We start from the raw sequence: 13374 nt of genomic DNA, 5'->3' as shown, positions 1-13374 counted from the left end.
TCTACTCTTCATCGCAATTTAATATCCGATACAGCACCCCTCTCCCACAGTGCCTGGATAACTCTCCAGTATGTCTTCACTCGTTAGTAATTCAAATCCAGCATCTACCTACTATAAATTGTATTGTAGATATTGCGCTTTGCTGTTTATTGCCTGATTTGATGTCATTTGTATTGGACTTGTGTGCGTGTTTTCTAGGATGTTTGTATATACTTGATGTGTTAGATAAACCACTTAAAACCTAAAATAAGGATCTCAGACGAAAACGATTGCTTGGCATTTAAATTCAGTACCTTAGACTTTACATAATTCATGTTTTGAAACCTTGTTTTATGCACAAATAACATATGTGTGTGTATTTCATGTGTTTGATGTGCTTGTACAACATAAATGCAAGATACATCATTGATATATAAAAATATTCTGAAATATGGAATAATCCCTTATCCAAAATTCTTCTGGTCCCGAGCATTTTGGATAAGGGATACTCAACCTGTATAGAGCAACTAGAACTCCCCCCCTCTGGCTTCCTTGTTATAGAGAAAGAAAACAAAAAAAGCTAAAAGCCAATGATAACTATTGGTAATTGTAAGAAAGAAAATAACTCAATATCACACTCAACAAACTTTATTTACTTCTAATTATTATACAAATTTGAATTTCATAATAAATTATTATTCAACTATTAATTCCTTTTAGACAGGATCATCAACAAGTTTAGTATCCAGGAAACTGGATGCGAAACTGATTTCTCTCTTTACTGTGGATGTTCAGAATCACCGGGTCCTCTCGGAGTTGGTGTGGTCTTCTTTCCCATTGTAATCTTTTGTGGATTCGATACATTTTACATCCGGGTCAGCTGGTGCCAGAAGCTGGATGGCAGAATGCTCTCAATCTTTTCCAACATAAAACTGAAGGGTGCTAGCAGTGTCACAAAAAACTGAGACATAACAGAGAATGAACAAAGAGGCAGTGGTGCTATTCCTATCATTAGTCAATACATATAATTAACAGGAGACTGGAGTTGTTACTATTTCAGAATAAGTAATTTTGGTACTCTTTACCTAGCACGGCGCCCGCGATTACAATCGCGGGCGTCGGGGGTAAAAAATCGCGGGCATCGCGGGTAAATCAAAAACGGGTGCGACGCGATGCCCGCGATTTTCCCATAGGGATCAATGTTAAAAGTCAGATTGGTCGCGATTTTAGCGTTAATTGGCTCAATGCCCGCGATTTTTACATAGGAAACAATGTTAAATGGGCCACAGAGCCCTAATAGTCCCCCTGAAGTGTGAAATGGCCCCCACAATTTTTAACGCCACCCCACGATCAACGTGAACCCGAAGCGTGGCGAGCGCAGCGAGCCCGCGAGGGGCGGCGGTACGCGTCCTCCGACCTTTTCATACCCCCACTATCCACGTCGGCGTGGAGTTGAGAATAGAATAGTGTGGCGAGCGCAGCGAGCCACCGAGCCCGAAGCGTGGCGAGCGCAGCGAGCCCCGCGAGGGGACGCGGATACCTTCACAGTTATACGCGTCCCCTCACGGGCTTCACAGGTGTCCGTGGCGACGCGGACACCTGTGAAGCCCGCGAGGGGACGCGTTTACCTGTGAAGGTATCCGCGTCCGCTCGCCACACTATTCTATTCTCAACTCCACGCCGACGTGGATAGTGGGGGTATGAAAAGGTCGGAGGACGCGTACCGCCGCCCCTCGCGGGCTCGCTGCGCTCGCCACGCTTCGGGTTCACGTTGATCGTGGGGTGGCGTTAAAAATTGTGGGGGCCATTTCACACTTCAGGGGGACTATTAGGGCTCTGTGGCCCATTTAACATTGATTCCTATGTAAAAATCGCGACCAATATGACTTTTAACACTAAAATCGCGACCAATCTGATTTTTAACATTGGTCCCTATGGGAAATCGCGGCCATCGCGGGCATCGCATCGCACCCGTTTTTTAGTGCATGCGATGGTCGCGATGGGCGCCGTGCTAGGTAAAGAGTACCGTAATTTTTTATCTTCTGGGGAATTCAAAGCATTTTCCTCTTTATATTTTGATTAGGGAATCTTGTGTAAAGCAGCAGGGAAGTGGTGCCCATCCTGCATATTTCAGAATACAACAACAGCAAAGACCCCATAAGATTTAGAACACGGACAAAGTTGCACAAATGCCAGGTATAGCCATGGCAGCAGTACACACCCCCCTCCCATTATCAACAGACCTCTCTGTGGTCTTTAATCCTAACCACTGATCACCTCAGAAAAAGCTGGGACAAATAGCGGTGCTGCATGGGATGCAACAGCACCAGGTAAATGGTTAAGAAATGTAATTTATTATCCTTGTGTCTCTATCCAGAAATAGGGACAAAGGTATAATAAACTTACAACAGACACGGCACATATAATAACTCAGTACATGGTACTGGTTACTTACAGCTCTTACGAAAACTCCCATGAGCTCTGGAAATTGATGGGTAAGAAGTGCCAGCATCGCAGTAGAAGAGCACAGAACAGCAGTGAAATGAATAAAGAATGGTAGCTCCTTCTTTGGGTACACAGAAACTTCATGAAAAGCTGTAGGAAACAAGCAATAGAACAAAACAAAAAGAATAATCAATGCAATTTGTTTTAAAATGGTGTGCAATAAAACAGTCAAATGGGTTTAAAAAAATAAACCTGTGTAGCTTTATGATATATTCAGGGGCAGATTAGAAACAAACTAGTCCTGAATTTTTTTACTTTTTTAGAAGTGGCTTCACTTGGATGAAGCCAAAATCAACTGTAGGTGGGGCCAATACTAAAGTAGGTGGGATTAGTACACGATCTCTAGCGAGGCAAAACAATACAAAAGTATACTGTTTTCATCCTCCCAAATCCCTCTTAACTGTTCTTGGGGCCTTTGAAAGATATGGAGAAAAATTAAAATTGAAATAACTAGTCAGGAAAGACTTCAAGTCTTTACATGTATAGGGGCACTATGAAGCTGCATGAAGTCCTGATAGGCTCTCTGTTGGCTCGATCCATTTGTCGTGAAAATGTATAACTGTGCTTCTCCATTTCCAGTTTATTTGGCACAAAAATTGTTCTGATTGGGGACACTCCGCTTCTCTATTGCCGTGTTCATTTTTGCTACACAGAAGTTTCAGAAAGTGCTGGGTTATGTGACTTGGTTATGCCTGTGGACACAGCAGCCGGGATCATTATTAAAAGCCCTTGAATCATGATAAGTCCGCAGCCAAGGTGCTCTGCTATGACAGTTTAAGCCAGTCCCTAGTAAATTAGGGTGGCCCCAGGCTCCCACTACACCCTATCTCACCACTGGCCTGCAGTGCCACACCAAAATCTACCTATCTTCCCTCTCAGATACTTTAAAAAATATAAAATAAAATAATTGTGCTGCCGACAGGGTGGCCCCATCAGACCATCGCAGACTCACCACCTAGAACGTTCTAAAGAGAAATAAGATTGCTACATTCCATTAGAATTTCAACATTTATTGGAGCACGTCTATATTTAAGCCTGGTGCTGACCACGAACATGTAACTACACAATATGTAACACGATTGGCAGAATGAAGGAAAGGCTGCATACGGTTATTTGTGAGTATGTCTTCCCAGGGAGGGATGAGCGTAATGAAACGTAATGAAACAAGCATAGAAAAAAACACTTTACTATTGATCAGGTTTTTGACCTAATAACTATAATATTTGCGGCAATAAGAAAATGATCTGCCACCGGCATGTATAAAAGAACACATGCCAGTACAAACACTCTGATGGAAGCTTGTCCCTGCAATGTGTAACAGTAAAGTGATCGCATTAATAATACCATGGATGGATCATCTTCAGTTGGGGGGATTACAATGTTGAACACAACGCAATGCATTTTTAAACACATTGGAAGAGGCTTAGGCCTTATGCCAGCTCTGTCTTTATCAGTTCAGAATAATTCTTACCTTCCTAACGTAGCATTGTTGTCACCATTCTAAAGTTCTCACAAATAGGTAGAAATTCCCTCATGTACTCTTTTTTGCTTACCTACAGTACACCATCCTCTAATACTCCTTAGTATTATGTGCCAACCATGGGCATTAAATTCATCTGGACATCCTGTCCACCTGCTTCCATTTCTCACATGTTTATTCATAGATGCCATCAGACCAATCCTAATGCTCCTTACAGTGTATTACAACAGTCTCATGTAGATGTCCTACATGTGCCATCTGACATTGGTCACTCCAGACTCTGCCCCCCATTTATGAATGCTTCAGACATTTACTTGGCTGGTATATCAAACCCCCTCTTACCCCCGGCACTGTAAGTATGTATCGGAATTACATTCTGTAGCACATTTAGCATTGTATTTTGAAGCATGTAATTAGCGAAGACAGACACTGAGATTCATCTGTGCAAATTTTTTAACGGTTGCTGCAATTAACCCCTTCATGACAGAGCCAGTTTGTGCCTTCATGACAGAGCCCTTTTTTTCAAATCTGACATGTCTCACTTAAGTGGGGATAACTTTTTTTTGCTTTTACTTATCCCAGTGATTTTGAGATTGTTTTCTCGTGACACATTGTACTTCAAATTAGTGGTAAATTTGGGTCGATACAGTCTGTGTTTTTTTGTGAAAAATACCAAAATATCGTGAAAAAATGTAAAATTTAGCAATTTGCAAAATGTTAAATTTTCTGCTTGTGAGACAAATAATCATACCACTCAAAATAGTTAATAACTAACATAGACCATATGTCTACTTAATGTTTCCATCATTATTTCAACTTCCTTTTAATTTTTTTGGACACTAGGAGGCTTACAATATGAATAGCAAATTCTCAAATTTTCATGAAAATTTCAAACACTGATTTTTTTAGGGACCAGTTCAGTTCTGATGTGACTTTGAGGGACTTGTATGTGAGACACCCCCATAAATGATGCCATTTCAAAAACTGCACCCCTCACAGTATTCAAAACAGCATTTTGGAAGTTTGTTAACCCTTTAGGTGTTTCACAGGAATTAAAACAAAGTGTAGGTGAAATTTCAAAATTTCTTTTTTTTTGCAGAGTTTCAATTTTAATACATTTTTCTAACGAATACAGTAGATTTTACTAGAGAAATGTGACTAAAAATTGATTCCCCCAATTCTTTTGTTTTCAAAAATATCCTATATGTGGCCCTAGTGTGCACGTTGACCAAACCACAGGCTTCATAATAGAAGGAGCACCTACTTGATTTTGGAGCCTCCTTTTTATGAGATTTTTTTTTAGGCACCATGTAGGTTTCTAGGCACCATAAGTGCTAAAAGTTAGGAACCTTCCCCACAAGTCACCCCATTTTGCAATCTACACCCCTCAGGGAATTCATCTAGGGGTATAGTGTACATTTCAAACCCCCAGGGGTTTCACCAATTTTGGTACAACTGGGATGTGAAAATGAAAAATTACATTTTTTTACACAAACATGCAGTTCTGGCTCAAAATTTTTCATTTTCACAAGGAATGAAGGAGACAAAGCACCCCAAAATCTGTGCCCCAATTTCTCCCGAGTACGGCAATGCCTCACATGTGACCAAAAAATACCAGTTGGGTGCATGGCAGGACTCAGAAGGGAAGGAGTGATTTTTGGATTTTGCAGCAAAGATTTTGGTGGAATGAATGGTGGGTACTATGTTGCATTAGCAAGACTCCCAAAGCACCAATACAGTGGAACCCCCCCACAAGTCACCCCATTTTGCAAAGTACACCCCTCAGGGAATTCATCTAGGGGTATAGTGTACATTTCAAACCCCCAGGGGTTTCATCAATTTTGATACAACTGGGATGTGAAAATGGAAAATTACATTTTTTTACACAAACATGCAGTTCTGGCTCAAAATTTTTCATTTTCACAAGGAATGAAGGAGACAAAGCACCCCAAAATCTGTGCCCCAATTTCTCCCGAGTACGGCAATGCCTCACATGTGACCAAAAAATACCAGTTGGGTGCATGGCAGGACTTAGAAGGGAAGGAGTGATTTTTGGATTTTGCAGCTCAGATTCTGGTGGAATTTTGGTGGGTGCTATGTCGCATTAGCAAGACCCCCCAAGCACCAATACAGTGGAACCCCCCCACAAGTGACCCCATTTTGCAAACTACACCCCTCAGGGAATTCATCTAGGGGTATAGTGTACATTTCAAACCCCCAGGGGTTTCACCAATTTTGGTACAACTGGGATGTGAAAATGGAAAATTACATTTTTTTTACACAAACATGCAGTTCTGGCTCAAAATTTTTCATTTTCACAAGGAATGAAGGAGACAAAGCACCCCAAAATCTGTGCCCCAATTTCTCCCGAGTACGGCAATGCCTCACATGTGACCAAAAAATACCAGTTGGGTGCATGGCAGGACTCAGAAGGGAAGGAGTGATTTTTGGATTTTGCAGCTCAGATTCTGGTGGAATTTTGGTGGGTGCTATGTCGCATTAGCAAGACCCCCCAAGCACCAATACAGTGGAACCCCCCCACAAGTGACCCCATTTTGCAAACTACACCCCTCAGGGAATTCATCTAGGGGTATAGTGTACATTTCAAACCCCCAGGGGTTTCACCAATTTTGGTACAACTGGGATGTGAAAATGGAAAATTACATTTTTTTACACAAACATGCAGTTCTGGCTAAAAATTTTTCATTTTCACAAGGAATGAAGGAGACAAAGCACCCCAAAATCTGTGCCCCAATTTCTCCCGAGTACGGCAATGCCTCACATGTGACCAAAAAATACCAGTTGGGTGCATGGCAGGACTTAGAAGGGAAGGAGTGATTTTTGGATTTTGCAGCTCAGATTCTGGTGGAATTTTGGTGGGTGCTATGTCGCATTAGCAAGACCCCCCAAGCACCAATACAGTGGAACCCCCCCACAAGTGACCCCATTTTGCAAACTACACCCCTCAGGGAATTCATCTAGGGGTATAGTGTACATTTCAAACCCCCAGGGGTTTCACCAATTTTGGTACAACTGGGATGTGAAAATGGAAAATTACATTTTTTTACACAAACATGCAGTTCTGGCTCAAAATTTTTCATTTTCACAAGGAATGAAGGAGACAAAGCACCCCAAAATCTGTGCCCCAATTTCTCCCGAGTACGGCAATGCCTCACATGTGACCAAAAAATACCAGTTGGGTGCATGGCAGGACTTAGAAGGGAAGGAGTGATTTTTGGATTTTGCAGCTCAGATTCTGGTGGAATTTTGGTGGGTGCTATGTCGCATTAGCAAGACCCCCCAAGCACCAATACAGTGGAACCCCCCCACAAGTGACCCCATTTTGCAAACTACACCCCTCAGGGAATTCATCTAGGGGTATAGTGTACATTTCAAACCCCCAGGGGTTTCATCAATTTTGGTACAACTGGGCAGTGAAAATGAAAAAAATACATTTTTTTACACAAAAATGTACTTCTGGCTCAAAATTTTTCATTTTCACAAGGAATGAAGGAGACAAAGCACCCCAAAATCTGTGCCCCCATTTCTCCAGAGTACGGCAATGCCTCACATGTGACCAAAAAATACCAGTTGGGTGCATGGCAGGACTCAGAAGGGAAGGAGTGATTTTTGGATTTTGGAGCACAGATTTTGGTGGAATGAATGGTGGGTGCTATGTTGCATTACCAATACAGTGGAACCCCCCCACAAGTGACCCCATTTTGCAAACTACACCCCTCAGGGAATTCATCTAGGGGTATAGTGTACATTTCAAACCCCCAGGGGTTTCATCAATTTTGGTACAACTGGGCAGTGAAAATGAAAAAAATACATTTTTTTACACAAAAATGTACTTCTGGCTCAAAATTTTTCATTTTCACAAGGAATGAAGGAGACAAAGCACCCCAAAATCTGTGCCCCCATTTCTCCAGAGTACGGCAATGCCTCACATGTGACCAAAAAATACCAGTTGGGTGCATGGCAGGACTCAGAAGGGAATGAGTGATTTTTGGATTTTGCAGCTCAGATTCTGGTGGAATGAATGGTGGGTGCTATGTGGCATTAGCAAGACCCCCGAAGCACGGTGAAATGATGAACCTAATAATCCATAGATGTGTGGTATATTTTGAAACACTCCTTTATACATAGGCCGGGTTTGTCGGGGCAAGTTTCACAGTGGAAAATAGTATCCTTTCTTATTCCCTTTTTATAGCAAACTTTGCACCTCTTTTGTGTTCTGCCCTTTCTTGCAGTGGAGGGGATTTCGTTGGGAAAATGCTGCCCTGGTACAATACGGGGGCCAGTACTAGAAGTACTGGGGCCCTCTGCCTGCTGATTCCCAAATATTAGGCTCTTTATGACTTCCTCTTGAAAGTGCATAAATGTCCCCCTCTGGCCGGTAGAACGGAATAGCACGTAAGCGTTATACAGTGCCATCTGGATGATATACACGGCCAGCTTCTTGTACCAGATATTTGTTTTCCGCAGGGCACTGTACGGCTTCAGTACCTGATCTGAAAGATCCACTCCGCCCATGTACTTATTGTAATCTAGGATACAATTTGGTTTTGAGGTGTGGGTACTGGTACCTCGTACAGGGATGGAGGTGGTACTGTCTCCATGAATTGTTGTCAGTATAAGGACATCCCTCTTGTCCTTATATTTGACCAACAACATATTTTCGGTGCATATTCCCCTGCTTTCACCCCTTCTCATTACTTGGGCAATGTGCGTTTTGGGGAGGCCTCTTTGGTTCTTGCGCACAGTACCGCAAGCTGCTGTACCTCTTGAACCAAGGGCCTTAAACAGGGGGATGCTGGTGTAAAAGTTATCCACATAGAGGTGATAACCCTTATCCAGGAAGGGGTGCATTAAATCCCAGACAATTTTTCCACTAACACCTACGAGGGAGGGGGGGCATTCTGGTGGTTCAATTCTTGAATCCTTCCCTTCATATACCCTAAACTTGTGGGTGTACCCTGTGGTGCTTTCACACAGCTTATACATTTTTATGCCATACCTTGCCCTCTTACTGGGAAGGTACTGGCGGAATTTAACCCTTCCTTTAAAATGTATAAGGGACTCGTCGATACTAATACATTTATCAGGGATGTATAGCTCTGCAAATTTGGCACTGAAATGATCAATGACCGGCCTGACTTTGAATAGCCTGTCAAAGGTGGGATCATCTCTGGGTGGGCACTGTGCATTATCGGTGTAATGTATAAATTTATGGATTGCCTCAAAACGAGCCCAGGGCATGGCCATACGGTGAAATGGGGTGCTGTACAGAACATCTGTACTCCAATATTGCCTAATTTGTGGCTTTTTTACTATGCCCATGTGTAACACCAGACCCCAAAACGTCATCATCTCTACTGCATCTACAGGGGTCCACCTAGCAAATGATGACGTGGGGTTTTGAGCAATAAACTGCTGGGCATATAAATTAGTTTGGTCCACCATTAAATTTATAAAATCATCAGAGAAAAATAATTTGAAAAAGTCAATTTCTCTGAGACCTGTTGAATCAAATTGGATTCCTGGGATGGCCAAAAACTCAGGAACCTGGGGCTCAAAATTGTCTGGTGGTGGGGTCCATACGAGATCAATTATTGGGGGGGGGGTCTCAGCTGCTCTACGGGGGCGTCTTTGAGGGGGTCCCTCATCACCAGAGGAGGAAGAAGAGCTTAAGACGAATCCTTCAAATTCCCCGCTTGCCTCACTGGCTGTGTCAGAGTCAGAGGCAAGCATGGCATATGCCTCCTCCACTGAATACATTCTCCTGGATGACTGGGACGACATTTGGGATGACATTTGGGATGCCATTTATATTTTTGTGTTACTGGTAGTGAAATGTTTCAACACGTGTATAGTGTAGGGGGGGGTACAAACTTTATTTCAACCCGGGGGGTATGTAGTGTGTAGTGTGTATGTAGTGCAGAAAAAAAAAATAAAAAAAAAAAAAAATTGAAGGGTTAAAAAAAAAAAAATGGAAGGGGTTAAAAAAAAAAAATGGAAGGGGTTAAAAAAAAAAAAAAGGTCCTGCGCCAAAAATTGAGCACAGATGTTGGTCAGTAACGTCCGTCACTGAACAGCGCTCAAAGGCAACAGGAATTTGATCAAAAAAAAAAAAATAATAGATCAACCCTGTGCCGAAAAAGCTGATCAGTGATGTACGTCACTGATCAGCGCACAGTGGCCACAGGACACACACAAAATCACAGTGTGTGTAAAAAAATTTTTAAAAAAGACCCCACAGCACTCACAAAAAATAAAAAAAGGTGATCAGTGATGCGACACTGATTACCAGTGAGGGGCAGCAGGTGCACAACCTTTGGTGCAACTGACAGTGCAACTGGCAGCAACTGACAGGTATATATAAAAAAAAAAACCTCTGTACCCCCAAAAAGTTGCTGATCACCTCAGATATAGTGATCAGCACAAAAGGCGGGGGCAGCAGACACAAAATTTAGCACTCTCTATCACTCTCTGTCACTATCTCTCTCTATCTCTCTATCTCTCACTATCTATCACTCTATGACACTGCAGCAGCAGCACTGACAGGTATATCTATATATAAAAAAAAACCTGCGCCCCCAAAAAGTTGCTGATCAGTTAATTTATACTGATCAGCACAAAAGGGGGGGCAGCAGTCAGTTATATAAAAAATATATAGCACAATCTGTCACTATCTCTCTATCTCTCTCTATCTCTCTCTCTCTATCTCTCTCTATCTATCTATAGCTCTATCACACTGCAGCAGCACAAAATATAGCACTAGGCCTCTCTATCTCTCTCTATCTCTCTCTATCTCTTTCAGTTATATAAAAAATATATAGCACAATCTGTCACTATCTCTCTCTCTCTATCTCTCTCTATCTCTCTCTATCTCTCTATCTATAGCTCTATCACACTGCAGCAGCACAAAATATAGCACTAGGCCTCTCTATCTCTCTCTATCTCTCTATATCTCTTTCAGTTATATAAAAAATATATAGCACAATCTGTCACTATCTGTCACTATCTCTCTCTATCTCTCTCTCTCTATCTCTCTCTATCTCTCTATCTATAGCTCTATCACACTGCAGCAGCACAAAATATAGCACTAGGCCTCTCTATCTCTCTCTATCTCTCTCTATCTCTCTCTCTATCTAATAACTCGCAGCAGCACAAGATGTCACAGGATGTCACAAGATGTCACAAGAATAAGCAATATCTAGGCAGTGATCAGGTAAGTATTTGGATGGGTTCTGGTCAGTATTGGCGGCAGCTGGGCACGGTGACCGCACTGCACGCTATTCCAGACCGGAATGGCGTCTGCAGTGCAGTCACCGTTAGTTTAAACCCCCCTCCTTGGCTGTGATTGGTCCGTCGGTCCGACGAACCAATCACGGCCTTTGGGGGCGGGCGGGGTGAGGTGGGGTGACACCAGTGTCACCCTTACACCCCGCGGTGATTGGTGCTGTACTTTACAGCACCAATCACCTCCGATCCCGTGTCACCGGCGAACGTTATTCGCCGGTGACACAGAAAACGCTGTGAATGGCTGTTCACACTGAACAGCCAATCACAGCGATCGCCGACGGGGGGGCGGCATCGCAGCCCCCCCTGGGCATGCACGGACATGTCTGCTGTCAGGGACAGCAGACATCGTCCCTCTGTCACTGCGTCTCTAGACGCAGTGACAGTTTTAAGCCATGACGTATATATACGTCAACGGTCGGGAAGTACTTCCCGGCCATGACGTATATATACAGATGGCGCCGGGCTTGTCTTTGCTGGGGATGGCGGAGGACTTGCCACCCGCCATCCCACCCGCCATCCCCCGCCCCGCGCCATCTGTATGTCGGAAGGGGACGCGCGTGCACGAGGTGCACGCGCGTCCCGTTCCGACGGTGCTTTTCCCCGGGTCCCCGTCGGCTTCCCCGGGTCCCCGCCGGTCCACACCGCCCCCCCGCAGCCCCCAGCAGCCCTGTCGGTCTCACTGAAGCTGGGGACGGGCAGGACTGCACCCGCCGCGCCGCCTCGCCGCCCGGCTATTGAGACGCTCGTGCGTGGGAAACGCACGAGTGTCTCATTCAGCCAGAGCGCCAGATTGCTGGCGGATCGCCAGGGACACGGTCCTGGCGCTCCGCCAGCAATAATAAGGCCGGCGCCATCTGTACGTCAAATGTCGTGAAGGGGTTAATAAGAAATATTGCATAATGAAATCTATTTGTCATTATTGCTAAATTGGCCAGCCGTATGTTTAGTACGCAATTTCTATAGCAATTGTGTGTGTGTGTGTGTGTGTGTGTGTGTGTATATATATATATATATATATATATATATATATATGCATATTGTAGTGGCATGGGTAATAGCTTTATCTTGGTTAAAGCACATGACAGTAGTTAAACATGGATCCAGTCCAGGCTTTGATTCAGGGCTGGAATCAACTGCAGCCAAGTTGATTAGTTGCACCTGTTAACTGACTTTAACCCCTTACCGCCGCAGCCTGTTTTTGCCTTCCTGACAGAGCCCTTTTTTTCAAATCTGACATGTATCACTTTATGTGGGGATAACTTTTTATTGCTTTTACTTATCCCAGTGATTTTGAGACTGTTTTCTCGTGACACATTGTACTTTAAGTTAGTGGTAAATTTTGGTCGATACAGTCTGTGTTTATTTGTGAAAAATACCAAAATGTCGTAAAAAAATTGAAAATTTAGCAATTTGCAAAATGTTAAATTTTCTGCTTGTGAGACAAATAATCATACCACTCAAAATAGTTAATAACTAACAAAGACCATATGTCTACTTTATGTTGCCATCATTATTTCAACCTCCTTTTAATTTTTTTGGACACTAGGAGGCTTAAAATATGAATAGCAAATTCTCAAATTTTCAAGAAAATTTCAAACACTGATTTTTTTAGGGACCAGTTCAGTTCTGATGTGACTTTGAGGGACTTGTATGTGAGACACCCCCATAAATTATGCCATTTCAAAAACTGCACCTCTCACAGTATTCAAAACAGCATTTTGGAAGCTTGTTAACCCTTTAGGTGTTTCACAGGAATTAAAACAAAGTGTAGGTGAAATTTCAAAATTTCATTTTTTTTAGCAGATTTTCAATTTTAATACATTTTTACTAGAGAAATGTGACTAAAAATTGATTCCCCCAATTCTTTTGTTTTCATAAATAATCTATATATGGCCCTAGTGTGCACGTTGACCAAACCACAGGCTTCATAATAGAAGGAGCACCTACTTGATTTTGGAGCCTCCTTTTTATGAGATTATTTTTTAGGCACCATGTAGGTTTCTAGGCACCATAAGATGCTAAAAGTTAGGAACTTCCCCCACAAGTGACCCCATTTTGCAAACTACACCCCTCAGGGAATTCATCTAGGGGTATAGTGTACA

General features: G+C 42.9%; 1 protein-coding gene across 1 annotated transcript in view; it reads right to left on the bottom strand.

Annotated features, from left to right (window-relative positions):
• Nucleotides 1–611: 611 nt before the first annotated feature.
• ST7L (suppression of tumorigenicity 7 like) overlaps nt 612–13374 on the bottom strand; it is a 69849-nt gene continuing 57086 nt past the window's right edge. The window contains exons 14-15 of the mRNA XM_083172786.1: nt 2435–2574; nt 612–940 (exon numbers count right to left, since the gene is read on the bottom strand). Coding sequence (XP_083028912.1) covers nt 845–940; nt 2435–2574 — 236 coding nt within the window. The 3' untranslated portion in view covers nt 612–844. The remainder of the gene's footprint in view (nt 941–2434; nt 2575–13374) is intronic.

Source organism: Crinia signifera, chromosome 2 (genome assembly GCF_055691185.1).
Source record: "Crinia signifera chromosome 2, ASM5569118v1, whole genome shotgun sequence".
NCBI lineage: Eukaryota > Metazoa > Chordata > Amphibia > Anura > Myobatrachidae > Crinia > Crinia signifera.
Note: the sequence above shows the minus strand (reverse complement) of the source record. Positions and strands in the feature narration are given on the sequence as shown.